General features: G+C 46.8%; 1 protein-coding gene across 1 annotated transcript in view; it reads left to right on the plus strand.

Moving 5' to 3' along the window:
- Window positions 1–25,280, plus strand: part of LOC139541711 (uncharacterized) — a 42,030-nt gene extending 16,750 nt beyond the window's left edge. The window contains exons 5-6 of the mRNA XM_071346662.1: window positions 16,962–17,173; window positions 24,161–25,280. Of these exons, the coding sequence (XP_071202763.1) occupies window positions 16,962–17,173; window positions 24,161–25,183 (1,235 nt within the window). The 3' untranslated portion in view covers window positions 25,184–25,280. The remainder of the gene's footprint in view (window positions 1–16,961; window positions 17,174–24,160) is intronic.
- The last annotated feature ends 1,152 nt before the right edge of the window (window positions 25,281–26,432 follow it).

Here is a 26,432-nt window from a genome sequence, read left to right on the forward strand (position 1 = left end):
CCTCACCATATATTACTGTCCTCCTCTACCTCTAACCCTACTCATCCTCACCATGTAATACTGTCCTCCTCTAACCCTACTCATCCTCACCATGTAATACTGTCCTCCTCTAACCCTACTCATTCTCACCATGTAATACTGTCCTCTATCTCTAACCCTACTCATCCTCACCATGTAATACTGTCCTCTACCTCTAACCCTACTCATCCTCACCATGTAATACTGTCCTCCTCTACCTCTAACCCTACTCATCCTCACCATGTAATACTGTCCTCTACCTCTAACCCTACTCATCCTCACCATGTAATACTGTCCTCCTCTACCTCTAACCCTACTCATCCTCACCATGTAATACTGTCCTCTACCTCTAACCCTACTCATCCTCACCATGTATTACTGTCCTCCTCTACCTCTAACACTACTCATCCTCACCATGTATTACTGTCCTCCTCTACCTCTAACCCTACTCATCCTCACCATGTAATACTGTCCTCTACCTCTAACCCTACTCATCCTCACCATGTAATACTGTCCTCCTCTACCTCTAACCCTACTCATCTTCACCATGTAATACTGTCCTCTACCTCTAACCCTACTCATCCTCACCATGTAATACTGTCCTCTACCTCTAACCCTACTCATCCTCACCATGTAAAACTGTCCTCCTCTACCTCTAACCCTACTCATCCTCACCATGTAATACTGTCCTCTACCTCTAACCCTACTCATCCTCACCATGTATTACTGTCCTCCTCTACCTCTAACCCTACTCATCCTCACCATGTAATACTGTCCTCTACCTCTAACCCTACTCATCCTCACCATGTAATACTGTCCTCCTCTACCTCTAACCCAACACATCCTCACCATGTAATACTGTCCTCCTCTACCTCTAACCCTACTCATCTTCACCATGTAATACTGTCCTCCTCTACCTCTAACCCTACTCATCCTCACCATGTAATACTGTCCTCCTCTACCTCTAACCCTACTCATCCTCACCATGTAATACTGTCTTCCTCTACCTCTAACCCTACTCATCCTCACCATGTAATACTGTCCTCTACCTCTAACCCTACTCATCCTCACCATGTAATACTGTCCTCCTCTACCTCTAACCCTACTCATCCTCACCATGTAATACTGTCCTCCTCTACCTCTAACCCTACTCATCCTCACCATGTAATACTGTCCTCCTCTACCTCTAACCCTACTCATCCTCACCATGTAATACTGTCCTCCTCTAACCCTACTCATCCTCACCATGTAATACTGTCTTCCTCTACCTCTAACCCTACTCATCCTCACCATGTAATACTGTCCTCCTCTACCTCTAACCCTACTCATCCTCACCATGTAATACTGTCTTCCTCTACCTCTAACCCTACTCATCCTCACCATGTATTACTGTCCTCCTCTACCTCTAACCCTACTCATCCTCACCATGTAATACTGTCCTCCTCTACCTCTAACCCTACTCATCCTCACCATGTAATACTGTCCTCCTCTAACCCAACTCATCCTCACCATGTAATACTGTCCTCCTCTACCTCTAACCCTACTCATCCTCACCATGTAATACTGTCCTCCTCTACCTCTAACCCTACTCATCCTCACCATGTATTACTGTCCTCCTCTACCTCTAACCCTACTCATCCTCACCATGTAATACTGTCCTCCTCTACCTCTAACCCTACTCATCCTCACCATGTAAAAGTGTCCTCCTCTACCTCTAACCCTACTCATCCTCACCATGTAATACTGTCCTCTACCTCTAACCCTACTCATCCTCACCATGTAATACTGTCTTCCTCTATCTCTAACCCTACTCATCCTCACCATGTAATACTGTCCTCCTCTACCTCTAACCCTACTCATCCTCACCATGTAAAACTGTCCTCCTCTACCTCTAACCTTACTCATCCTCACCATGTATTACTGTCCTCCTCTACCTCTAACCCTACTCATCCTCACCATGTAATACTGTCCTCTATCTCTAACCCTACTCATCCTCACCATGTAATACTGTCCTCCTCTACCTCTAACCCTACTCATCCTCACCATGTAATACTGTCCTCTATCTCTAACCCTACTCATCCTCACCATGTAATACTGTCCTCCTCTACCTCTAACCCTACTCATCCTCACCATGTAATACTGTCCTCCTCTACCTCTAACCCTACTCATCCTCACCATATATTACTGTCCTCCTCTACCTCTAACCCTACTCATCCTCACCATGTAATACTGTCCTCCTCTAACCCTACTCATCCTCACCATGTAATACTGTCCTCCTCTAACCCTACTCATTCTCACCATGTAATACTGTCCTCTATCTCTAACCCTACTCATCCTCACCATGTAATACTGTCCTCTACCTCTAACCCTACTCATCCTCACCATGTAATACTGTCCTCCTCTACCTCTAACCCTACTCATCCTCACCATGTAATACTGTCCTCTACCTCTAACCCTACTCATCCTCACCATGTAATACTGTCCTCCTCTACCTCTAACCCTACTCATCCTCACCATGTAATACTGTCCTCTACCTCTAACCCTACTCATCCTCACCATGTATTACTGTCCTCCTCTACCTCTAACACTACTCATCCTCACCATGTATTACTGTCCTCCTCTACCTCTAACCCTACTCATCCTCACCATGTAATACTGTCCTCTACCTCTAACCCTACTCATCCTCACCATGTAATACTGTCCTCCTCTACCTCTAACCCTACTCATCTTCACCATGTAATACTGTCCTCTACCTCTAACCCTACTCATCCTCACCATGTAATACTGTCCTCTACCTCTAACCCTACTCATCCTCACCATGTAAAACTGTCCTCCTCTACCTCTAACCCTACTCATCCTCACCATGTAATACTGTCCTCTACCTCTAACCCTACTCATCCTCACCATGTATTACTGTCCTCCTCTACCTCTAACCCTACTCATCCTCACCATGTAATACTGTCCTCTACCTCTAACCCTACTCATCCTCACCATGTAATACTGTCCTCCTCTACCTCTAACCCAACACATCCTCACCATGTAATACTGTCCTCTACCTCTAACCCTACTCATCCTCACCATGTAATACTGTCCTCCTCTACCTCTAACCCTACTCATCCTCACCATGTAATACTGTCCTCCTCTACCTCTAACCCTACTCATCCTCACCATGTAATACTGTCTTCCTCTACCTCTAACCCTACTCATCCTCACCATGTAATACTGTCCTCCTCTAACCCTACTCATCCTCACCATGTATTACTGTCCTCCTCTACCTCTAACCCTACTCATCCTCACCATGTAATACTGTCCTCCTCTAACCCTACTCATCCTCACCATGTAATACTGTCCTCTACCTCTAACCCTACTCATCCTCACCATGTAATACTGTCCTCCTCTACCTCTAACCCTACTCATCCTCACCATGTAATACTGTCCTCCTCTAACCCTACTCATCCTCACCATGTATTACTGTCCTCCTCTACCTCTAACCCTACTCATCCTCACCATGTAATACTGTCCTCTACCTCTAACCCTACTCATCCTCACCATGTAATACTGTCCTCCTCTAACCCTACTCATCCTCACCATGTAATACTGTCCTCTACCTCTAACCCTACTCATCCTCACCATGTAATACTGTCCTCCTCTAACCCTACTCATCCTCACCATGTATTACTGTCCTCCTCTAACCCTACTCATCCTCACCATGTATTACTGTCCTCCTCTACCTCTAACCCTACTCATCCTCACCATGTAATACTGTCCTCTATCTCTAACCCTACTCATCCTCACCATGTAATACTGTCCTCTACCTCTAACCCTACTCATCCTCACCATGTAATACTGTCCTCTACCTCTAACCCTACTCATCCTCACCATGTAATACTGTCCTCTATCTCTAACCCTACTCATCCTCACCATGTAATACTGTCCTCCTCTACCTCTAACCCTACTCATCCTCACCATGTATTACTGTCCTCCTCTATCTCTAACCCTACTCATCCTCACCATGTAATACTGTCCTCCTCTATCTCTAACCCTACTCATCCTCACCATGTATTACTGTCCTCCTCTACCTCTAACCCTACTCATCCTCACCATGTAATACTGTCCTCTACCTCTAACCCTACTCATCCTCACCATGTAATACTGTCCTCCTCTAACCCTACTCATCCTCACCATGTAATACTGTCTTCCTCTACCTCTAACCCTACTCATCCTCACCATGTAATACTGTCCTCCTCTACCTCTAACCCTACTCATCCTCACCATGTAATACTGTCTTCCTCTACCTCTAACCCTACTCATCCTCACCATGTATTACTGTCCTCCTCTACCTCTAACCCTACTCATCCTCACCATGTAATACTGTCCTCCTCTACCTCTAACCCTACTCATCCTCACCATGTAATACTGTCCTCCTCTAACCCAACTCATCCTCACCATGTAATACTGTCCTCCTCTACCTCTAACCCTACTCATCCTCACCATGTAATACTGTCCTCCTCTACCTCTAACCCTACTCATCCTCACCATGTATTACTGTCCTCCTCTACCTCTAACCCTACTCATCCTCACCATGTAATACTGTCCTCCTCTACCTCTAACCCTACTCATCCTCACCATGTAAAACTGTCCTCCTCTACCTCTAACCCTACTCATCCTCACCATGTAATACTGTCCTCTACCTCTAACCCTACTCATCCTCACCATGTAATACTGTCCTCTATCTCTAACCCTACTCATCCTCACCATGTAATACTGTCCTCCTCTACCTCTAACCCTACTCATCCTCACCATGTAATACTGTCCTCTACCTCTAACCCTACTCATCCTCACCATGTAATACTGTCTTCCTCTATCTCTAACCCTACTCATCCTCACCATGTAATACTGTCCTCCTCTACCTCTAACCCTACTCATCCTCACCATGTAAAACTGTCCTCCTCTACCTCTAACCTTACTCATCCTCACCATGTATTACTGTCCTCCTCTACCTCTAACCCTACTCATCCTCACCATGTAATACTGTCCTCTATCTCTAACCCTACTCATCCTCACCATGTAATACTGTCCTCCTCTACCTCTAACCCTACTCATCCTCACCATGTAATACTGTCCTCCTCTAACCCTACTCATCCTCACCATGTATTACTGTCCTCCTCTACCTCTAACCCTACTCATCCTCACCATGTAATACTGTCCTCTATCTCTAACCCTACTCATCCTCACCATGTAATACTGTCCTCCTCTACCTCTAACCCTACTCATCCTCACCATGTAATACTGTCCTCCTCTACCTCTAACCCTACTCATCCTCACCATATATTACTGTCCTCCTCTACCTCTAACCCTACTCATCCTCACCATGTAATACTGTCCTCCTCTAACCCTACTCATCCTCACCATGTAATACTGTCCTCCTCTAACCCTACTCATTCTCACCATGTAATACTGTCCTCTATCTCTAACCCTACTCATCCTCACCATGTAATACTGTCCTCTACCTCTAACCCTACTCATCCTCACCATGTAATACTGTCCTCTACCTCTAACCCTACTCATCCTCACCATGTAATACTGTCCTCCTCTACCTCTAACCCTACTCATCTTCACCATGTAATACTGTCCTCTACCTCTAACCCTACTCATCCTCACCATGTAATACTGTCCTCTACCTCTAACCCTACTCATCCTCACCATGTAAAACTGTCCTCCTCTACCTCTAACCCTACTCATCCTCACCATGTAATACTGTCCTCTACCTCTAACCCTACTCATCCTCACCATGTATTACTTTCCTCCTCTACCTCTAACCCTACTCATCCTCACCATGTAAAACTGTCCTCTACCTCTAACCCTACTCATCCTCACCATGTAATACTGTCCTCATCTACCTCTAACCCAACACATCCTCACCATGTAATACTGTCCTCTACCTCTAACCCTACTCATCCTCACCATGTAATACTGTCCTCCTCTACCTCTAACCCTACTCATCCTCACCATGTAATACTGTCCTCCTCTACCTCTAACCCTACTCATCCTCACCATGTAATACTGTCTTCCTCTACCTCTAACCCTACTCATCCTCACCATGTAATACTGTCCTCTACCTCTAACCCTACTCATCCTCACCATGTAATACTGTCCTCCTCTACCTCTAACCCTACTCATCCTCACCATGTAATACTGTCCTCCTCTACCTCTAACCCTACTCATCCTCACCATGTAATACTGTCCTCCTCTACCTCTAACCCTACTCATCCTCACCATGTAATACTGTCCTCCTCTATCTCTAACCCTACTCATCCTCACCATGTAATACTGTCCTCCTCTACCTCTAACCCTACTCATCCTCACCATGTAAAACTGTCCTCCTCTACCTCTAACCTTACTCATCCTCACCATGTAATACTGTCCTCCTCTACCTCTAACCCTACTCATCCTCACCATGTATTACTGTCCTCCTCTACCTCTAACCCTACTCATCCTCACCATGTAATACTGTCCTCCTCTACCTCTAACCCTACTCATCCTCACCATGTAATACTGTCCTCCTCTATCTCTAACCCTACTCATCCTCACCATGTATTACTGTCCTCCTCTATCTCTAATCCTACTCATCCTCACCATGTAATACTGTCCTCCTCTACCTCTAACCCTACTCATCCTCACCATGTAATACTGTCCTCCTCTACCTCTAACCCTACTCATCCTCACCATGTAATACTGTCCTCCTCTATCTCTAACCCTACTCATCCTCACCATGTAATACTGTCCTCCTCTACCTCTAACCCTACTCATCCTCACCATGTAATACTGTCCTCCTCTAACCCTACTCATCCTCACCATGTAATACTGTCCTCCTCTAACCCTACTCATCCTCACCATGTATTACTGTCCTCCTCTACCTCTAACCCTACTCATCCTCACCATGTAATACTGTCCTCTACCTCTAACCCTACTCATCCTCACCATGTAATACTGTCCTCTACCTCTAACCCTACTCATCCTCACCATGTAATACTGTCCTCCTCTAACCCAACACATCCTCACCATGTATTACTGTCCTCCTCTACCTCTAACCCTACTCATCCTCACCATGTAATACTGTCCTCCTCTACCTCTAACCCTACTCATCCTCACCATGTAATACTGTCCTCCTCTACCTCTAACCCTACTCATCCTCACCATGTAATACTGTCCTCCTCTACCTCTAACCCTACTCATCCTCACCATGTAATACTGTCCTCCTCTACCTCTAACCCTACTCATCCTCACCATGTAATACTGTCCTCCTCTATCTCTAACCCTACTCATCCTCACCATGTAATACTGTCCTCCTCTACCTCTAACCCTACTCATCCTCACCATGTAATACTGTCCTCCTCTACCTCTAACCCTACTCATCCTCACCATGTAATACTGTCCTCCTCTAACCCTACTCATCCTCACCATGTATTACTGTCCTCCTCTACCTCTAACCCTACTCATCCTCACCATGTAATACTGTCCTCTACCTCTAACCCTACTCATCCTCACCATGTAATACTGTCCTCTACCTCTAACCCTACTCATCCTCACCATGTAATACTGTCCTCCTCTAACCCAACACATCCTCACCATGTATTACTGTCCTCCTCTACCTCTAACCCTACTCATCCTCACCATGTAATACTGTCCTCCTCTACCTCTAACCCTACTCATCCTCACCATGTAATACTGTCCTCCTCTAACCCTACTCATCCTCACCATGTAATACTGTCCTCCTCTAACCCAATGCCAACATTTACCCTCTGCTACAGTAACGGCCACAAGGCCAACAACATCTATAGTATCAATCTACCCCTCTACTACAGTAACTGCCCCAAGGCCAACATCTACCCCTCTACTACAGTAACTGCCCCAAGGCCAACATCTACCCCTCTACTACAGTAACTGCCCCAGGGTCAACATCTACCCCTCTACTACAGTAACTGCCCCAAGGCCAACATCTACCCCTCTACTACAGTAACTGCCCCAAGGCCAACATCTACCCCTCTACTACAGTAACTGCCCCAGGGTCAACATCTACCCCTCTACTACAGTAACTGCCCCAAGGCCAACATCTACCCCTCTACTACAGTAACTGCCCCAAGGCCAACATCTACCCCTCTACTACAGTAACTGCCCCAGGGTCAACATCTACCCCTCTACTACAGTAACTGCCCCAAGGCCAACATCTACCCCTCTACTACAGTAACTGCCCCAAGGCCAACATCTACCCCTCTACTACAGTAACTGCCCCAGGGTCAACATCTACCCCTCTACTACAGTAACTGCCCCAAGGCCAACATCTACCCCTCTACTACAGTAACTGCCCCAAGGCCAACATCTACCCCTCTACTACAGTAACTGCCCCAGGGTCAACATCTACCCCTCTACTACAGTAACTGCCCCAGGGCAAACAACATCTATAGTAGAGGTCGACCGATTAATCGGAATGACCGATTATTTTTGTGCGCCGATTTACCGATAAAAAAATATATATATATATATTATTTTTTATTTTTACACCTTTATTTCATCTTTATTTAACTAGGAAAGTCAGTTAAGAACACATTCTTATTTTCAATGACGGCCTAAGTACGTTCTGCCTCGGGCGAATGCAGTAAGCAAAGGTAAATTGCTAGCTAGCATTAAACTTATCTTATAAAAAACAATCAATCAATGACTGTCATTGCTCCAATGTGTACTTAACCATAAACATCAATGCCTTTCTTAAAATCAATACACAAGTATATATTTTTAAACCTGCATATTTAGCTATAAGAAATCCAGGTTAGCAGGCAATATTAACCAGGTGAAATTGTGTCATTTCTCTTGCGTTCATTGCACGCAGAGTCAGGGTATATGCAACAGTTTGGGCTCTTTGCGAACTAATTTGCCAGAATTTTATGTAATTATGACATAACATTGAAGGTTGTGCAATGTAACAGGAATATTTAGACTCATGGATGCCACCCGTTAGATAAAATACGGAACGGAATAAACGTTTTGTTTTCGAGGTGATAGTTTCCGGATTAGTCAAAGGTATATGGTCTAGAGAGAAATAGTCGACGCGTTATAATTCCTGTAATAACTTGCGGCTGAACTTGAAAGGGGTTCCGTTGTTATTTTTCCGTTCATGTCTTCCATAGAGAATGTCTTGATCTACTTCAAATAAGGTCTGTGTTTCGTGGAGGCTTAAACTGCCTCGACGTTTTGATACCCGTGTAAATCTCACTAGGATAAGGTAACGTTTGTCAACATATTTTCATAAATCCACTCTACAAAAAAATGTATCTTCGCTTATATTTAGCCAATATTGATCAGAGTTACCTTGTCCTATGGATATCTACACAGTTATAAAATTGGCACGGTGATGTAAGCCTACACGAAACACAGACCTTATTTTAAGTGAATCTAAAAATATCCTATGGAATAAATGAAGGAACAGCTTTTCAGATTTTGCTAGAAGGTGTCATGGGAATTATGACTCGCACTTTGGTCGTCAATTCTTACCATGCCCATTATTAAAATAGGATTTCCTGCATATAGAAATTAAAGTTTTTGTTTTCAACATTCATTCCAGGTAACTTAAACTCTATTTTTATTCAAACAGTTGAGAGTATTTGTCTCCTAAGCAGACTCTTACATTTACATTACATTTAAGTCATTTAGCTGACGCTCTTATCCAGAGCGACTTACAAATTGGAAAGTTCATACATATTCATCCTGGTCCCCCTGTGGGGAATGAACCCACAACCCTGGCGTTGCAAGCGCCATGCTCTACCAACTGAGCCACACGGGACCACGTGCCCCAAGGCACGTGGGTATCATCAGTATCATTGTCACTTCAGAGCTGTGTGTGTATTTATGTATTATATTAAGTTAAAATAAAAGTGTTCATTGTTCATTCAGTATTATTGCAATTGTCATTATTACAAAAATGTGTGTGTGTGTATGATATATATATATACATTATTTTTTTTATTTTTTTTAATAAATCGTCCGATTAATCGGTATCGGCTTTTTTTGTCCTCCAATAATCGGTATCGGTATCGGCGTTGAAAAATCATAATCGGTCGACCTCTAATCTATAGTATCAATCTACCCCTCTACTACAGTAACTGCCCCAAGGCCAACATCTACCCCTCTGCTACAGTAACTGCCCCAAGGCCAACATCTACCCCTCTACTACAGTAACTGTGTGTGTGTGTGCTCTGGGCTACACTGACACTTCTCATTGGTGCAGCAACCCTTCTAACCCCTCCCCCCTCTGGCAGACACCCAGCCCTTAGCACTTTCACAGGTAACATTTGTAATACTTCATTTAGGTTGCAGGTTAGAGGTCGGCTTTGGTTGGAGTTTAGAGGTCGGCTTTGGTTTGGGGTTTAGAGGTCGGCTTTGGTTGGGGTTTAGAGGTCGGCTTTGGTTGGGGGTTTAGAGGTCGGCTTTGGTTGGGGTTTAGAGGTCGGCTTTGGTTGGGGGTTTAGAGGTCGGCTTTGGTTGGGGTTTAGAGGTCGGCTTTGGTTGGGGGTTTAGAGGTCGGCTTTGGTTGGGGTTTAGAGGTCGGCTTTGGTTGGGGGTTTAGAGGTCGGCTTTGGTTGGGGTTTAGAGGTCGGCTTTGGTTGGGGGTTTAGAGGTCGGCTTTGGTTGGGGTTTAGAGGTCGGCTTTGGTTGGGGTTTAGAAGTCGGCTTTGGTTGGGGTTAGAGGTCAGCTTTGGTTGGGGTTAGAGGTCGGCTTTGGTTGGGGTTTAGAGGTCGGCTTTGGTTTGGGGTTAGAGGTCGGCTTTGGTTGGGGTTTAGAGGTCAGCTTTGGTTGGGGTTAGAGGTCGGCTTTGGTTGGGGTTTAGAGGTCAGCTTTGGTTGGGGTTAGAGGTCGGCTTTGGTTGGGGTTTAGAGGTCAGCTTTGGTTGGGGTTTAGAGGTCGGCTTTGGTTTGGGGTTTAGAGGTCGGCTTTGGTTTGAGGTTTAGAGGTCGGCTTTGGTTGGGGTTTAGAGGTCAGCTTTGGTTGGGGTTTAGAGGTCGGCTTTGGTTGGGGGTTTAGAGGTCGGCTTTGTTTGGGGTTTAGAGGTCGGCTTTGGTTGGGGGTTTAGAGGTCGGCTTTGGTTGGGGGTTTAGAGGTCGGCTTTGGTTTGAGGTTTAGAGGTCGGCTTTGGTTGGGGTTTAGAGGTCGGCTTTGGTTGGGGTTAGAGGTCAGCTTTGGTTGGGGTTAGAGGTCGGCTTTGGTTGGGGTTTAGAGGTCGGCTTTGGTTTGGGGTTAGAGGTCGGCTTTGGTTGGGGTTAGAGGTCGGCTTTGGTTGGGGTTTAGAGGTCGGCTTTGGTTTGGGATTAGAGGTCGGCTTTGGTTGGGGTTAGAGGTCAGCTTTGGTTGGGGTTTAGAGGTCAGCTTTGGTTGGGGTTTAGAGGTCAGCTTTGGTTGGGGTTTAGAGGTCAGCTTTGGTTGGGGTTTAGAGGTCGGCTTTGGTTTGGGGTTTAGAGGTCGGCTTTGGTTTGAGGTTTAGAGGTCGGCTTTGGTTGGGGTTTAGAGGTCAGCTTTGGTTGGGGTTTAGAGGTCGGCTTTGGTTTGGGGTTTAGAGGTCGGCTTTGGTTTGGGGTTTAGAGGTCAGCTTTGGTTTGGGGTTTAGAGGTCGGCTTTGGTTTGGGGTTTAGAGGTCGGCTTTGGTTTGGGGTTTAGAGGTCGGCTTTGGTTTGGGGTTTAGAGGTCAGCTTTGGTTTGGGGTTTAGAGGTCGGCTTTGGTTTGGGGTTTAGAGGTCGGCTTTGGTTTGGGGTTTAGAGGTCGGCTTTGGTTTGGGGTTTAGAGGTCAGCTTTGGTTGGGGTTTAGAGGTCGGCTTTGGTTTGGGGTTTAGAGGTCAGCTTTGGTTTGGGGTTTAGAGGTCAGATTTGGTTGGGGTTTAGAGGTCGGCTTTGGTTTGGGGTTTAGAGGTCGGCTTTGGTTGGGGTTTAGAGGTCGGCTTTGGTTTGGGGATTAGAGATCGGCTTTGGTTTGGGATTTAGAGGTCGGCTTTGGTTGGGGTTAGAGGTCGGCTTTGGTTGGGGTTTAGAGGTCGGCTTTGGTTGGGGTTTAGAGGTCAGCTTTGGTTGGGGTTTAGAGGTCGGCTTTGGTTTGGTGTTTAGAGGTCAGCTTTGGTTTGGGGTTTAGAGGTCAGCTTTGGTTGGGGTTTAGAGGTCGGCTTTGGTTTGGGGTTTAGAGGTCAGCTTTGGTTTGGGGTTTAGAGGTCAGCTTTGGTTGGGGTTTAGAGGTCGGCTTTGGTTGGGGTTTAGAGGTCGGCTTTGGTTTGGGGTTTAGAGGTCGGCTTTGGTTGGGGTTTAGAGGTCGGCTTTGGTTTGGGGTTTAGAGGTCGGCTTTGGTTGGGGTTTAGAGGTCGGCTTTGGTTGGGGTTAGAGGTCGGCTTTGGTTGGGGTTTAGAGGTCGGCTTTGGTTTGGGAATAGAGATCGGCTTTGGTTTGGGATTAGAGGTCGGCTTTGGTTGGGGTTTAGAGGTCAGCTTTGGTTGGGGTTTAGAGGTCGGCTTTGGTTTGGGGTTTAGAGGTCGGCTTTGGTTGGGGTTTAGAGGTCAGCTTTGGTTGGGGTTTAGAGGTCGGCTTTGGTTTGGGGTTTAGAGGTCAGCTTTGGTTTGGGGTTTAGAGGTCAGATTTGGTTGGGGTTTAGAGGTCGGCTTTGGTTGGGGTTAGAGGTCGGCTTTGGTTGGGGTTTAGAGGTCAGCTTTGGTTGGGGTTTAGAGGTCAGCTTTGGTTGGGGTTTAGAGGTCAGCTTTGGTTGGGGTTTAGAGGTCAGCTTTGGTTTGGGGTTAGAGGTCAGCTTTGGTTGGGGTTAGAGGTCAGCTTTGGTTGGGGTTTAGAGGTCAGCTTTGGTTTGGGATTAGAGGTCAGCTTTGGTTGGGGTTTAGAGGTCAGCTTTGGTTGGGGTTTAGAGGTCGGCTTTGGTTGGGGTTTAGAGGTCGGCTTTGGTTTGGGGTTTAGAGGTCAGCTTTGGTTGGGGTTTAGAGGTCAGCTTTGGTTGGGGTTTAGAGGTCAGCTTTGGTTGGGGTTTAGAGGTCAGCTTTGGTTGGGGTTTAGAGGTCAGCTTTGGTTGGGGTTTAGAGGTCGGCTTTGGTTGGGGTTTAGAGGTCGGCTTTGGTTTGGGGTTTAGAGGTCGGCTTTGGTTGGGGTTTAGAGGTCGGCTTTGGTTTGGGGTTTAGAGGTCAGCTTTGGTTTGGGGTTAGAGGTCAGCTTTGGTTGGGGTTTAGAGATCAGCTTTGGTTGGGGTTTAGAGGTCAGCTTTGGTTGGGGTTTAGAGGTCAGCTTTGGTTGGGGTTTAGAGGTCAGCTTTGGTTTGGGGTTAGAGGTCAGCTTTGGTTGGGGTTAGAGGTCAGCTTTGGTTGGGGTTTAGAGGTCAGCTTTGGTTGGGGTTTAGAGGTCGGCTTTGGTTGGGGTTTAGAGGTCGGCTTTGGTTGGGGTTTAGAGGTCAGCTTTGGTTGGGGTTTAGAGGTCAGCTTTGGTTGGGGTTTAGAGGTCAGCTTTGGTTGGGGTTAGAGGTCGGCTTTGGTTGGGGTTTAGAGGTCGGCTTTGGTTGGGGTTTAGAGGTCGGCTTTGGTTGGGGTTTAGAGGTCGGCTTTGGTTGGGGTTAGAGGTCAGCTTTGGTTGGGGTTTAGAGGTCAGCTTTGGTTGGGGTTTAGAGGTCGGCTTTGGTTTGGGGTTTAGAGGTCGGCTTTGGTTTGGGGTTTAGAGGTCGGCTTTGGTTGGGGTTAGAGGTCGGCTTTGGTTGGGGTTAGAGGTCAGCTTTGGTTGGGGTTTAGAGGTCAGCTTTGGTTGGGGTTTAGAGGTCAGCTTTGGTTGGGGTTAGAGGTCAGCTTTGGTTTGGGGTTTAGAGGTCGGCTTTGGTTTGGGGTTTAGAGGTCGGCTTTGGTTGGGGTTAGAGGTCGGCTTTGGTTGGGGTTTAGAGGTCGGCTTTGGTTGGGGTTAGAGGTCAGCTTTGGTTGGGGTTTAGAGGTCAGCTTTGGTTGGGGTTTAGAGGTCGGCTTTGGTTGGGGTTTAGAGGTCGGCTTTGGTTGGGGTTAGAGGTCAGCTTTGGTTGGGGTTTAGAGGTCAGCTTTGGTTGGGGTTAGAGGTCGGCTTTGGTTGGGGTTAGAGGTCAGCTTTGGTTTGGGGTTTAGAGGTCGGCTTTGGTTTGGGGTTTAGAGGTCGGCTTTGGTTGGGGTTAGAGGTCGGCTTTGGTTGGGGTTAGAGGTCGGCTTTGGTTGGGGTTTAGAGGTCGGCTTTGGTTGGGGTTTAGAGGTCGGCTTTGGTTGGGGTTAGAGGTCAGCTTTGGTTGGGGTTTAGAGGTCAGCTTTGGTTGGGGTTAGAGGTCAGCTTTGGTTGGGGTTTAGAGGTCGGCTTTGGTTTGGGGTTTAGAGGTCGGCTTTGGTTGGGGTTAGAGGTCGGCTTTGGTTGGGGTTAGAGGTCAGCTTTGGTTGGGGTTTAGAGGTCGGCTTTGGTTTGGGGTTTAGAGGTCAGCTTTGGTTGGGGTTTAGAGGTCAGCTTTGGTTGGGGTTAGAGGTCAGCTTTGGTTTGGGGTTTAGAGGTCGGCTTTGGTTTGGGGTTTAGAGGTCGGCTTTGGTTGGGGTTAGAGGTCGGCTTTGGTTGGGGTTTAGAGGTCGGCTTTGGTTGGGGTTAGAGGTCAGCTTTGGTTGGGGTTTAGAGGTCGGCTTTGGTTGGGGTTTAGAGGTCGGCTTTGGTTGGGGTTTAGAGGTCGGCTTTGGTTGGGGTTAGAGGTCAGCTTTGGTTGGGGTTTAGAGGTCAGCTTTGGTTGGGGTTAGAGGTCAGCTTTGGTTGGGGTTTAGAGGTCAGCTTTGGTTTGGGGTTAGAAGTCGGCTTTGGTTGGGGTTAGAGGTCGGCTTTGGTTGGGGTTAGAGGTCAGCTTTGGTTTGGGGTTAGAAGTCGGCTTTGGTTTGGGGTTAGAAGTCGGCTTTGGTTTGGGGTTAGAGGTCAGCTTTGGTTGGGGTTAGAGGTCAGCTTTGGTTTGGGGTTTAGAGGTCGGCTTTGGTTGGGGTTTAGAGGTCAGCTTTGGTTTGGGGTTAGAAGTCGGCTTTGGTTGGGGTTTAGAGGTCATCTTTGGTTGGGGTTTAGAGGTCATCTTTGGTTGGGGTTAGAGGTCAGCTTTGGTTGGGGTTAGAGGTCAGCTTTGGTTGGGGTTTAGAGGTCATCTTTGGTTGGGGTTAGAGGTCAGCTTTGGTTGGGGTTTAGAGGTCAGCTTTGGTTTAGGGTTAGAGGTCGGCTTTGGTTTGGGGTTTAGAGGTCAGCTTTGGTTGGGGTTTAGAGGTCAGCTTTGGTTTAGGGTTAGAGGTCGGCTTTGGTTGGGGTTAGAGGTCAGCTTTGGTTGGGGTTTAGAGGTCAGCTTTGGTTGGGGTTAGAGGTCGGCTTTGGTTGGGGTTTAGAGGTCAGCTTTGGTTTAGGGTTAGAGGTCGGCTTTGGTTTGGGGTTTAGAGGTCAGCTTTGGTTGGGGTTAGAGGTCAGCTTTGGTTGGGGTTTAGAGGTCAGCTTTGGTTTAGGGTTTAGAGGTCGGCTTTGGTTTGGGGTTTAGAGGTCAGCTTTGGTTTAGGGTTAGAGGTCAGCTTTGGTTGGGGTTAGAGGTCAGCTTTGGTTGGGGTTTAGAGGTCAGCTTTGGTTTAGGGTTTAGAGGTCGGCTTTGGTTTGGGGTTTAGAGGTCAGCTTTGGTTTAGGGTTAGAGGTCGGCTTTGGTTTGGGGTTTAGAGGTCAGCTTTGGTTGGGGTTTAGAGGTCAGCTTTGGTTGGGGTTAGAGGTCAGCTTTGGTTTGGGGTTAGAGGTCAGCTTTGGTTTAGGGTTAGAGGTCGGCTTTGGTTTGGGGTTTAGAGGTCAGCTTTGGTTGGGGGTTAGAAGTCGGCTTTGGTTTGGGGTTAGAAGTCGGCTTTGGTTTGGGGTTTAGAGGTCAGCTTTGGTTGGGGTTTAGAGGTCAGCTTTGGTTGGGGTTAGAGGTCAGCTTTGGTTTGGGGTTAGAGGTCAGCTTTGGTTTAGGGTTAGAGGTCGGCTTTGGTTTGGGGTTTAGAGGTCAGCTTTGGTTGGGGGTTAGAAGTCGGCTTTGGTTTGGGGTTAGAAGTCGGCTTTGGTTTGGGGTTTAGAGGTCAGCTTTGGTTGGGGTTTAGAGGTCAGCTTTGGTTGGGGGTTAGAAGTCGGCTTTGGTTTGGGGTTTAGAGGTCAGCTTTGGTTGGGGGTTAGAGGTCAGCTTTGGTTTGGGGTTTAGAGGTCAGCTTTGGTTGGGGTTTAGAGGTCGGCTTTGGTTGGGGGTTAGAAGTCGGCTTTGGTTTGGGGTTAGAAGTCGGCTTTGGTTGGGGTTTAGAGGTCAGCTTTGGTTGGGGTTTAGAGGTCAGCTTTGGTTGGGGTTTAGAGGTCAGCTTTGGTTGGGGGTTAGAAGTCGGCTTTGGTTGGGGTTTAGAGGTCAGCTTTGGTTTGGGGTTAGAAGTCGGCTTTGGTTGGGGTTTAGAGGTCGGCTTTGGTTGGGGTTAGAGGTCAGCTTTGGTTTGGGGTTAGAAGTCGGCTTTGGTTGGGGTTAGAGGTATCTCAATCTCTCAATCATGGAGCTGCTTCGCGTGATGTATTGTTGTCTCTACCTTCTTGCCCTTTGTGCTGTTGTCTGTGCCCAATAATGTTTGTACCATGTTTTGTGCTGCTACCATGTTGTTATGTTGTGTTGCTTCCATGCTGTGTTGTCATGTGTTGCTGCCTTGCTATGTTGTCGTCTTAGGTCTCTCTTTATGTTGTGTTGTGGTGACTCTTGTCGTGATGTGTGTTTTGTCCTACATTTCTATTTTTAATTCCAGCCCCCTGTTCTCGCAGGAGGCCTTCTGGTAGGCCGTCATTGTAAATAAGAATTTTTAACTGACTTCCTTAGTTAAATAAAATACAAAATAGTGCTGTGTCTGTGTTTCTGCCCAGGAGAAAGCAGAGGAGGAGGAAGGTTGAAAAGGAAGAGTGTGAGGGACGGGCAGCGGCATTCTCCAGTGAGTGACAGCCAGAGAGAGGAAGTGTCTCCTGTAAGTGATGATGTCACAGCAGACTGTGTTCCTCTCAGCCTATCAGAGGAGCTGAAGAGAAAGAATGTGAGAGTCCTGACCCCTCGACCCCCTTCAGTTTGCCTCCCTCTGCCGGTAAGTTCCCTAACCTCTGACCCCCAACCCTCAGAGGAAACTATCTTTCACTCTGTTTTACTATTTTACATTCTGTTCCTCAAAAGCCCTTATGGTTGCCAATTATATAAGGCCTTAGTGGCGTTGGCAAAAGTACCCTGACATATTTAAGGGAACATTTGTGCACTCACATTGCATCATTTATCACGACACAGGAGAAATGTGACCGAGAAACACCACAGATTTCCCTTTGCACACATGCCTGTTATTATTGCTAATTATGCTGCGCAACTACACAACCGCTGACAAAACAGGCCGACTGTCCCGAGTCCTACAGCAAACATAATGTAATACACAACATGGCTATCACCTACATATTCAGAGAGAGATTCTACAGCAGAGAAGTGCAGTGATAAAAATATGCAGTCACAAAATATGGAGAATGGATGACCGTAATTAAACATCATGAAATAATCAACATATTATCAGATCGACCACTCCCACTCAATCTACAGTAGGTCTACAGGCAGAAGAGTGAATTCAGGGCCATGGTCAGGCATCGACCGGTTCTGTTCCATGGTTCTGCTCTGCGGTTCTGTTCCATGGTTCTGCTCTGCGGTTCTGCTCCATGGTTTCCATGGTTCTGCTCTGGACTGTATATTGCATAGAAATAGAAAGCCCTGCATGTGTTTTCATTGAACCCACTTTGAATTAACACACACTACTGTATAGGCAGGTATGAAACATCATGCATAATATCACGGTGGGTATGAAGACAGTAGCCTATCTCACTTTGAATCAAACACATAGGCCTGGCCAACCATGGCAGGCATGAAAATATTTGGCTAAATCATCAAACAGTATTCAGGCTTACCTTTTCTTGTGTTTGACGTTCTACAGCACTAGGCTTGATGTTGCAGATGGCGATTATTTCATCATAGTCCAAAGAGTCACTGACTTCCCTTTCAAAGGACAACATGACTAGATTGTTGAGATTTAGCCTCTCAGCAGTACATGTGGTGGAGAAGAGCCTCTCAACACAACATGTGGTGGAGAAGAGCCTCTCAGCAGTACATGTGGTGGAGAAGAGCCTCTCAGCAGTACATGTGGTGGAGAAGAGCCTCTCAGCACTACATGTGGTGGAGAAGAGCCTCTCAACAGTACATGTGGTGGAGAAGAGCCTCTCAACACAACATGTGGTGGAGAAGAGCCTCTCAGCAGTACATGTGGTGGAGAAGAGCCTCTCAGCAGTACATGTGGTGGAGAAGAGCCTCTCAGCAGTACATGTGGTGGAGAAGAGCCTCTCAGCAGTACATGTAGTGGAGAAGAGCCTCTCAGCAGTACATGTGGTGGAGAAGAGCCTCTCAGCAGTACATGTGGTGGAGAAGAGCTTCTCAGCAGTACATGTGGTGGAGAAGAGCCTCTCAGCAGTACATGTGGTGGAGAAGAGCCTCTCAGCAGTACATGTGGTGGAGAAGAGCCTCTCAGCAGTACATGTGGTGGAGAAGAGCCTCTCAGCAGTACATGTGGTGGAGAAGAGCCTCTCAGCAGTACATGTGGTGGAGAAGAGCCTCTCAACAGTACATGTGGTGGAGAAGAGCCTCTCAGCAGTACATGTGGTGGAGAAGAGCCTCTCAGCAGTACATGTGGTGGAGAAGAGCCTCTCAGCAGTACATGTGGTGGAGAAGAGCCTCTCAACAGTACATGCGGTGGAGCAGAGCCTCTCAACAGTACATGCGGTGGAGAAGAGCCTCTCAACAGTACATGCGGTGGAGAAGAGCCTCTCAACAGTACATGCGGTGGAGAAGAGCCTCTCAGCAGTACATGTGGTGGAGAAGAGCCTCTCAGCAGTACATGTGGTGGAGAAGAGCCTCTCAGCAGTACATGTGGTGGAGAAGAGCCTCTCAGCAGTACATGTGGTGGAGAAGAGCCTCTCAGCAGTACATGTGGTGGAGAAGAGCCTCTCAACACAACATGTGGTGGAGAAGAGCCTCTCAGCAGTACATGTGGTGGAGAAGAGCCTCTCAGCAGTACATGTGGTGGAGAAGAGCCTCTCAGCAGTACATGTGGTGGAGAAGAGCCTCTCAGCAGTACATGTGGTGGAGAAGAGCCTCTCAGCAGTACATGTGGTGGAGAAGAGCCTCTCAGCAGTACATGTGGTGGAGAAGAGCCTCTCAGCAGTACATGTGGTGGAGAAGAGCCTCTCAACAGTACATGTGGTGGAGAAGAGCCTCTCAGCAGTACATGTGGTGGAGAAGAGCCTCTCAGCAGTACATGTGGTGGAGAAGAGCCTCTCAGCAGTACATGTGGTGGAGAAGAGCCTCTCAGCAGTACATGTGGTGGAGAAGAGCCTCTCAACACAACATGTGGTGGAGAAGAGCCTCTCAGCAGTACATGTGGTGGAGAAGAGCCTCTCAGCAGTACATGTGGTGGAGAAGAGCCTCTCAGCAGTACATGTGGTGGAGAAGAGCCTCTCAGCAGTACATGTGGTGGAGAAGAGCCTCTCAGCAGTACATGTGGTGGAGAAGAGCCTCTCAGCAGTACATGTGGTGGAGAAGAGCCTCTCAGCAGTACATGTGGTGGAGAAGAGCCTCTCAACAGTACATGTGGTGGAGAAGAGCCTCTCAGCAGTACATGTGGTGGAGAAGAGCCTCTCAGCAGTACATGTGGTGGAGAAGAGCCTCTCAGCAGTACATGTGGTGGAGAAGAGCCTCTCAGCAGTACATGTGGTGGAGAAGAGCCTCTCAGCAGTACATGTGGTGGAGAAGAGCCTCTCAGCAGTACATGTGGTGGATAAGAGCCTCTCAGCAGTACAGCAGGAAGTCATAGGACTCCTGCCCCTAACCCTTACTCGGCTATGGATGTTTGGGAAAATGTCAGGGCTGCAGCTGTCCAAAACTTTGATAAGGGAAATCATTCCTGAACCCCCCTCCAATTTCCAACACAGTTGCTGAATAAACACAGTTAATTTATCATCCTCAACATAGATAATATAGTGATCACATAGGGCCTGCAGTGATTATTTCAGTGTTGCGTTTTTGGGCAGCTGCTCTTGACGATGTTGATTTAAACCTTCAATATTAATTTAAAAAAGTTATTAAAGCTGCAATACTTCTTTGGGTTGGTAGGTTGATTGAGTAGGTTGATGTGTATGATATTGGAAGTGATTTAGTGAGAGTGTGTACGATGTCTGTATAAGAGGAAGACTATAATGTGTGATGTCCAAATAAATAATAACTCTGCCAATTTGCATGGTTGAGTGTCTATGTGTGTAACATGTTGTGCGTATAGCCTTAATATTCATGATGATAATTGTAATCCATATCGTATCACCATCATAGTTGCATCATAATTACCTTTAACATAATTGAAAATCACATCGCAGCATTTCCATAGCAATTGACGTTTCACATGATGATGAAAGAGACCTTGCTAGAGACGGCTTCACTACAGTACAAATATATTCCGTACAATATGTTACTATTCCCCAATGCCCCTATTCTGATATCTTCCCCTTGCTTGTTGTAAACATATATAAACGTGTAGACAAAGACATAGAAAAGATATACAAACAAGAAACATTAAATTATAGAACAGTTCTCGACAATAGAGGGAGAAGAGAAGAGGAAAGAGAGTGAGAGAAGAGAGCGAGATCACGTGTGTGTGTGTGTGTGTATAAGTCCGTTTGTGTAAGCGAGCATGTAATTGAGTATGTTTGTGTTCATATCCACTTCATAATGTTCAGATATTTTTACAGTTCCCATACCTTCTTTTTTTCGTAACCTGAAGTCCCTGTAGAATTTAGTACAGCCACGGTGTTATGGAGCTGTCTCGGAACAGCTGTCCATCTATAAAGAGTTTGTCCACAATGAGAAAGGCACGCTTACTCTTCCCCCTTTGTTGCCTTTGTACCGGATACAGTCTCTTACGACGTTCGTTTATCTCCCTTGGAAATTGGCACATCGTTTGATTAACTATTTAAGACAGCCTAACCAGAAGGGAAAATAACCTGTTCCTGACCCCCCTTCTCCCACTGCCACTGGCCTTTGCAGATTCTGCTCCTGAAGTTGTTGGTAAAAGGTTACACCAGAGGTTGGCAACCTTTTCCATTTGGAATGCCAGTTTATCTTACCATTTCTACCGATCTGCGTGCCAGTTAAAGTTTTCATATGCACATTTTCATGGAACAGTTTAATTTAATTTATAATACACTTTGTATCTCAAAATAATTGTCATGTGGTTTTACATCTAAATCTAAATGAAAATGATACAAATCTAAAAGTAACTTCTGTTGCCATTGCCAACTATGTGAAGGTAGTCTTTGTAAAGCCAACAAATAAAAACATTGCAGCTTGTAGGTAGAAAATATCCTGATAAATATAAATATCTTATAAATCACATGGCCTGTCTGCAACGAACTTGAAACATTGTATCAACTATCAACTGTGTCCAGCCCAAAGCTCTTGCTAACCAACTTGCAACATTGTATAAAATATTCTGGGTCCTCAGTTTCCAGCGCCAGTGAGCTCTGGACAGACACAGCTGTAGGCTATTTGTGGAAGGGATAAGGTATTCAAGTATGTGGCTCCCAAGTGGCTCAGCGGTCCAAGGCACTGCAATTCAGTTAAAAACAAATTCTTATTTAGAATGACGGCCTAACCCGGTCAAACCCGGACGACTCTGGGCCAATTGTGCGTCGCCCTATGGGACTCCCAATCACGGCCAGATGTGATACAGCCTGGATTCGAACCAAGGACTGTAGTGACACCTCTTGCACTGAGATGCAGTGCCTTAGACTGCTGCCCCATTCGGGAGCCCAACATTGACAGGAGTGCACCCAACAAAAGAAAATGTATACTTTTACAAAACTTGTAAATGTAATGAAATAAACCAAAACTTGGTTCTCACAAGTGTAGCATAGGTTGTGAGCTCTCCAAACAACGTGTCCAATGACAACGGTAAACGACTGTAATAATAATATATTGAATGCATTAACAGAAGTTACCGTAACCAAACAAACATTGTAGAATAGAATTTAAGGTTATTAACGGTAAATGTACTATAGTACTGGTGATATCTGTAATGGGGAATTGATAGACACTAACAATCAAAGGTTAAACAATTCACACAACGGTTATGAAGTTAATAAACAATGAATGAATGCGCACAAAACGTTGGGAAAGAGTGCATTCTGCATCTACCCACACGTCCCTTCTTCATGTACCCAACCATCCCCGCAGCCGCGTCAATCAATTAGTTCCCTGAGACAGGTGCAAATCAGACAGGTGTCTCGTGTGCCATAAAAAAAAAACATATATTTGCAACTGCTCGACAAAAAAAAAATCTTGGTCGACCAAACAATCGACCAGATGGGGTCAGCCATAATGTATGTGTTGAATATATTCCACGATTTGAGCGAGTGCTCGGCTCGTGCTCTACACTGTGTGCACCCGTATGCGCGCCGAAATCTACGCCCACCGTGACCTATAGCACCGCCCACCGGGTGAAATGGCTGAGTGTGTCCCATGTCTACGTGTCGCTTTGTCCTGTTTAGCGTAAAACATAACAATGTCCACAACCACGATTACGCTCTACAAATGAATAGTCCATGGCCTCCTAGTTAAGTTGATTTATAACATTACCCTGGCTTTGATTGCCATGGCTTGCACTGTAGCCTTCAAATGTATACAGTGCATAAGAGTGGGGTTTACTAGCCTGATGCTTGACTCATGCTTCGCGAAGGTGCTTCCAATCCTTATATCCGTCTAACAAATGAGCTGTCCATAGTGGAACTCATTTTATAGAAAACAGCATCCCTTGACGAACTTATTTCAGACAAACTGTCCATACCATTTGATTGTGATAAAACCAATAAGATGTCAGTAACCTCCTACTGCATTTTCCCAAAATGTCTGATTAGTCAGGAGACGATACAAACTAGAAATTAAATTCATTTTTTATATGCACTACATGACCAAAAGTATGTGGACAGGGGTTGAGGTCAGGGCTCTGTGCAGGCCAGTCAAGTTCTTCCACACTGATCTCGACAAACCATTTCTGTATGGACCTCGCTTTGTGCACGGGGGCATTGTCATGCTGAAACAGGAAAGGGCCTTCCTCAAACTGTTGCCACAAAGTTAGAAGCATAGAACCATGAAAAACAGCCCCAGACCACTATTCACCAAACTTAGTGGTCAGGGGCAAACTTAGTGGTCTGGGACACCAAACTTTAGTTGGCACTATGCAATCGGGCAGGTAGCGTTGTCCTGGCATCCGCCAAACCCAGATTTGTCCGTCGGACTGCCAGTTGGTGAAGATTGACTGATCACTCCAGTGAACGCGTTTCCAATGGTCCAGAGTCTATTGGCTGCGAGCTTTACACCACTCCAGCCGACGCTTGGCATTGCGCATGGTGATATTAGGCTTGTGTGCGGTTGCTCGGCCATGGAAACCCATTTCATGAAGCTCCCAATGAACAGTTCTTGTGCTGACGTTGCTTCCAGAGGCAGTTTGGAACTCGGTAGTGAGTGTTGCAACCGAGGACAGACAATTTTTACATGCTTCAGCACTCTGCGGTCCCATTCTGTGAGCTTGTGTGGCCTACCACTTTGTGGCTGAGCCCTTGTTGCTCCTAGGCATTTTCACTTCACAATAACAGCACTTACGGTTGACCGGGGTAGCTCTAGCAGGAAATGCGATGAACTAACTTGTTGGAAAGGTGGAATCCTATGACTGTGCCATGTTGAAAGTCACTGAGCTCTTCAGTAAGGCCATTCTACTGCCAATGTTTGTCTATGGAGACTGCATGGCTGTGTGTTCGATTTTATACACCTGTCAGCAACGGGTGTGGCTGAAATAGCCGAATCCACTAATTTGAAGGGGTGTCCACATACTGCATATATTTTAAGACAGCCTGATTTGGGTGGGCCAGTATTGAACCTGTCGTGGCTTTGCCTCAGTAAGGCCTGTGTGCTTATTTCCTACTTGTATTGTTGTGTGTTTTCACAGATTGTCAGTGAGACATACCCTGTGGTGTGCAACAGTGATCCGCACCATCACAAGCCCTTCACCTCCTCTGGACACCACTTCCTAGAAGACCCTAATCCCAACTTTAACCCTAGCCCCAACCCCAGCAGGACCACTCTCCACTCTGCTATCGTCCGCATCACTGACTCCCTGCAGGCAGACATCATGGTGAGGGAGAGGAGAGAGAAAGAAGGGGCGAGATGGGAGAAGGGTGAGGTGAAAGGGGAGAGGGAGAAGGAGAGGGAAAAAGAGAGAGAAAGGGAGGAGAAACAGGGTGTGGCAGGGCCCCACAGTGTGAGCCTCTGGGTTCTGTCTGCTGATGGGAGGGTTGGTAAGGCCTCAGAACTGGGACAACTCCCGCTGCATAGCAACCAGCTGTCCCCCCCTCCCTCAAGCAGGGCCCATCTCCTCCCCCCTCCCCCCCCCAGGCAGAAGCGAGGCAACTCCACTGCTGTGGGTCCTGTGCTCAATGGGATGAACCCTAAAATGTCGGAGCCTCTGATTGGCCCTCCAGACTACTTTAGACCACTCCCCTCTGGAACCAGCAAGAGGCTTCAGACAAGCTTTCCCAGGGAGCCAATCACAGGTCAGATGGACTTCCTGTTCATCTCCAAGCCGCTGAAGCATCATCATGAAGAGAGCATGAGTCCGCTGGTTGCCAAGCAACAGGCCAGTAGGGAGGATTGGCGGTTGGGCCAGAGGCACTTGGTGATGCTGTCAGAGGAAATAGATGTAGAGAACATCAGAGTTTACGGAGTCCGCTTCTTCCTGTCCCAACTCGGGAACAAGACCCCACGGCATTCCACCTCCCTCTATCTCTCAGAACATCACTCACACACACATGATGTCAAAACCAATTCCCTTTACGACTCAGGCATGGAACACACATTGAAAACCTGCTCCTCTTATGAGTCTGGCTCAGAACAGACACTGAGACCCAACTTCCCCTTCGACCCTCAGCAGGCTATCAGCATCCCTACAGCAGAGAATGTTCTCTTACCATGAATAGAGAGTAGGACTATATATTATCTAGCTAGCTATATATTCTATAACATAGCAATTACGTTACGTTTTTTACAATAAATTTGAACTGCAAACTTCATTGATAATGCGTATTTATTTCATCTGTTTTCTCTGAAACGATGCATACACTTTCCACTAGATGGAGACAACCATTTGACTCCGCCAGAGATACTGATGACGACACAACCTTGCGGAAGTTGCAACCCTTCAGGGTGTACGCAGGCAAAGATTATGGATATAGTAACAAGATGCATGTCTCTCCACCCTAACAATGTGAGTCTTTGTCCACAAAGCGGAACAGCAGTCTGTCTAGCTCCCGCCTATCCTTTCTATGGATTGGTGGATACGTCTCATTATTGTAATCTGTTTTTTAAATATTCGATGAGGGTTGTTGTTTTCATCCGCTTGTATTCAATGGTGAGATGCAACAGGGCATCCTCAAGCAGTTCCAGCGGGACTTTTACGGGATCAAAGCGAGCGCACAGCAGGAAAAGCTTTCTCTGTGACCCCACCCCCCCCCCATCCTGAGTGAGTCTGATCACACCTCTTCAAACTGTCCTACAGACGAGGATAGTCACCCCCCCCCAGCACTGAACACACCCAGGGCCCACAACTGCACTGCTCCTCCATCATTGAGAGGGATACATTCACAGAGCTGGAAAGAGACATGGTGGAGCTCAGAGAGCTAGCCCACACAATCCAGACAGAACAAACCCACAAAACAGACCAGCACAAATCCCCCCCAACAAGACCCGGAGGGCAGAAGGTGGAGATGGATGGCTGCCTGAGAGAGCCAGCTGCTCTACGGACTGAGGTGAGGGAACTTAAAGGGGAATGGAAACATAAGGATTTAGAACTCCAGCTAACTGTAAATCCCCATATTGGCATTGTTGCATCACTGGCAGGAGAGAACATTTTGGAACTCCCAAAAATGGCTGGATTTACCGAGTAGCTCTGAGTCAGAATGAGTTTATTTACAGAGGATGAAATAATGTTAGTTAGGGAGCCAATAAACCTACTGAAGCCCTTCATGTTTGAGCCATCGTTGCCCCAGATCAAAGAGTTCGTTCTAGTATTACATCCAGTCAGAGGTTCCTGTCAGGCTGTCTGGATGGTGATGTATTACATCCAGTCAGAGGTTCCTGTCAGTCTGTCTGGATGGTGATGTATTACATCCAGAGGTTCCTGTCAGTCTGTCTGGATGGTGATGTATTACATCCAGGTCAGAGGT

The sequence above is a fragment of the Salvelinus alpinus genome, chromosome 16 (genome assembly GCF_045679555.1).
Source record: "Salvelinus alpinus chromosome 16, SLU_Salpinus.1, whole genome shotgun sequence".
Lineage (NCBI taxonomy): Eukaryota > Metazoa > Chordata > Actinopteri > Salmoniformes > Salmonidae > Salvelinus > Salvelinus alpinus.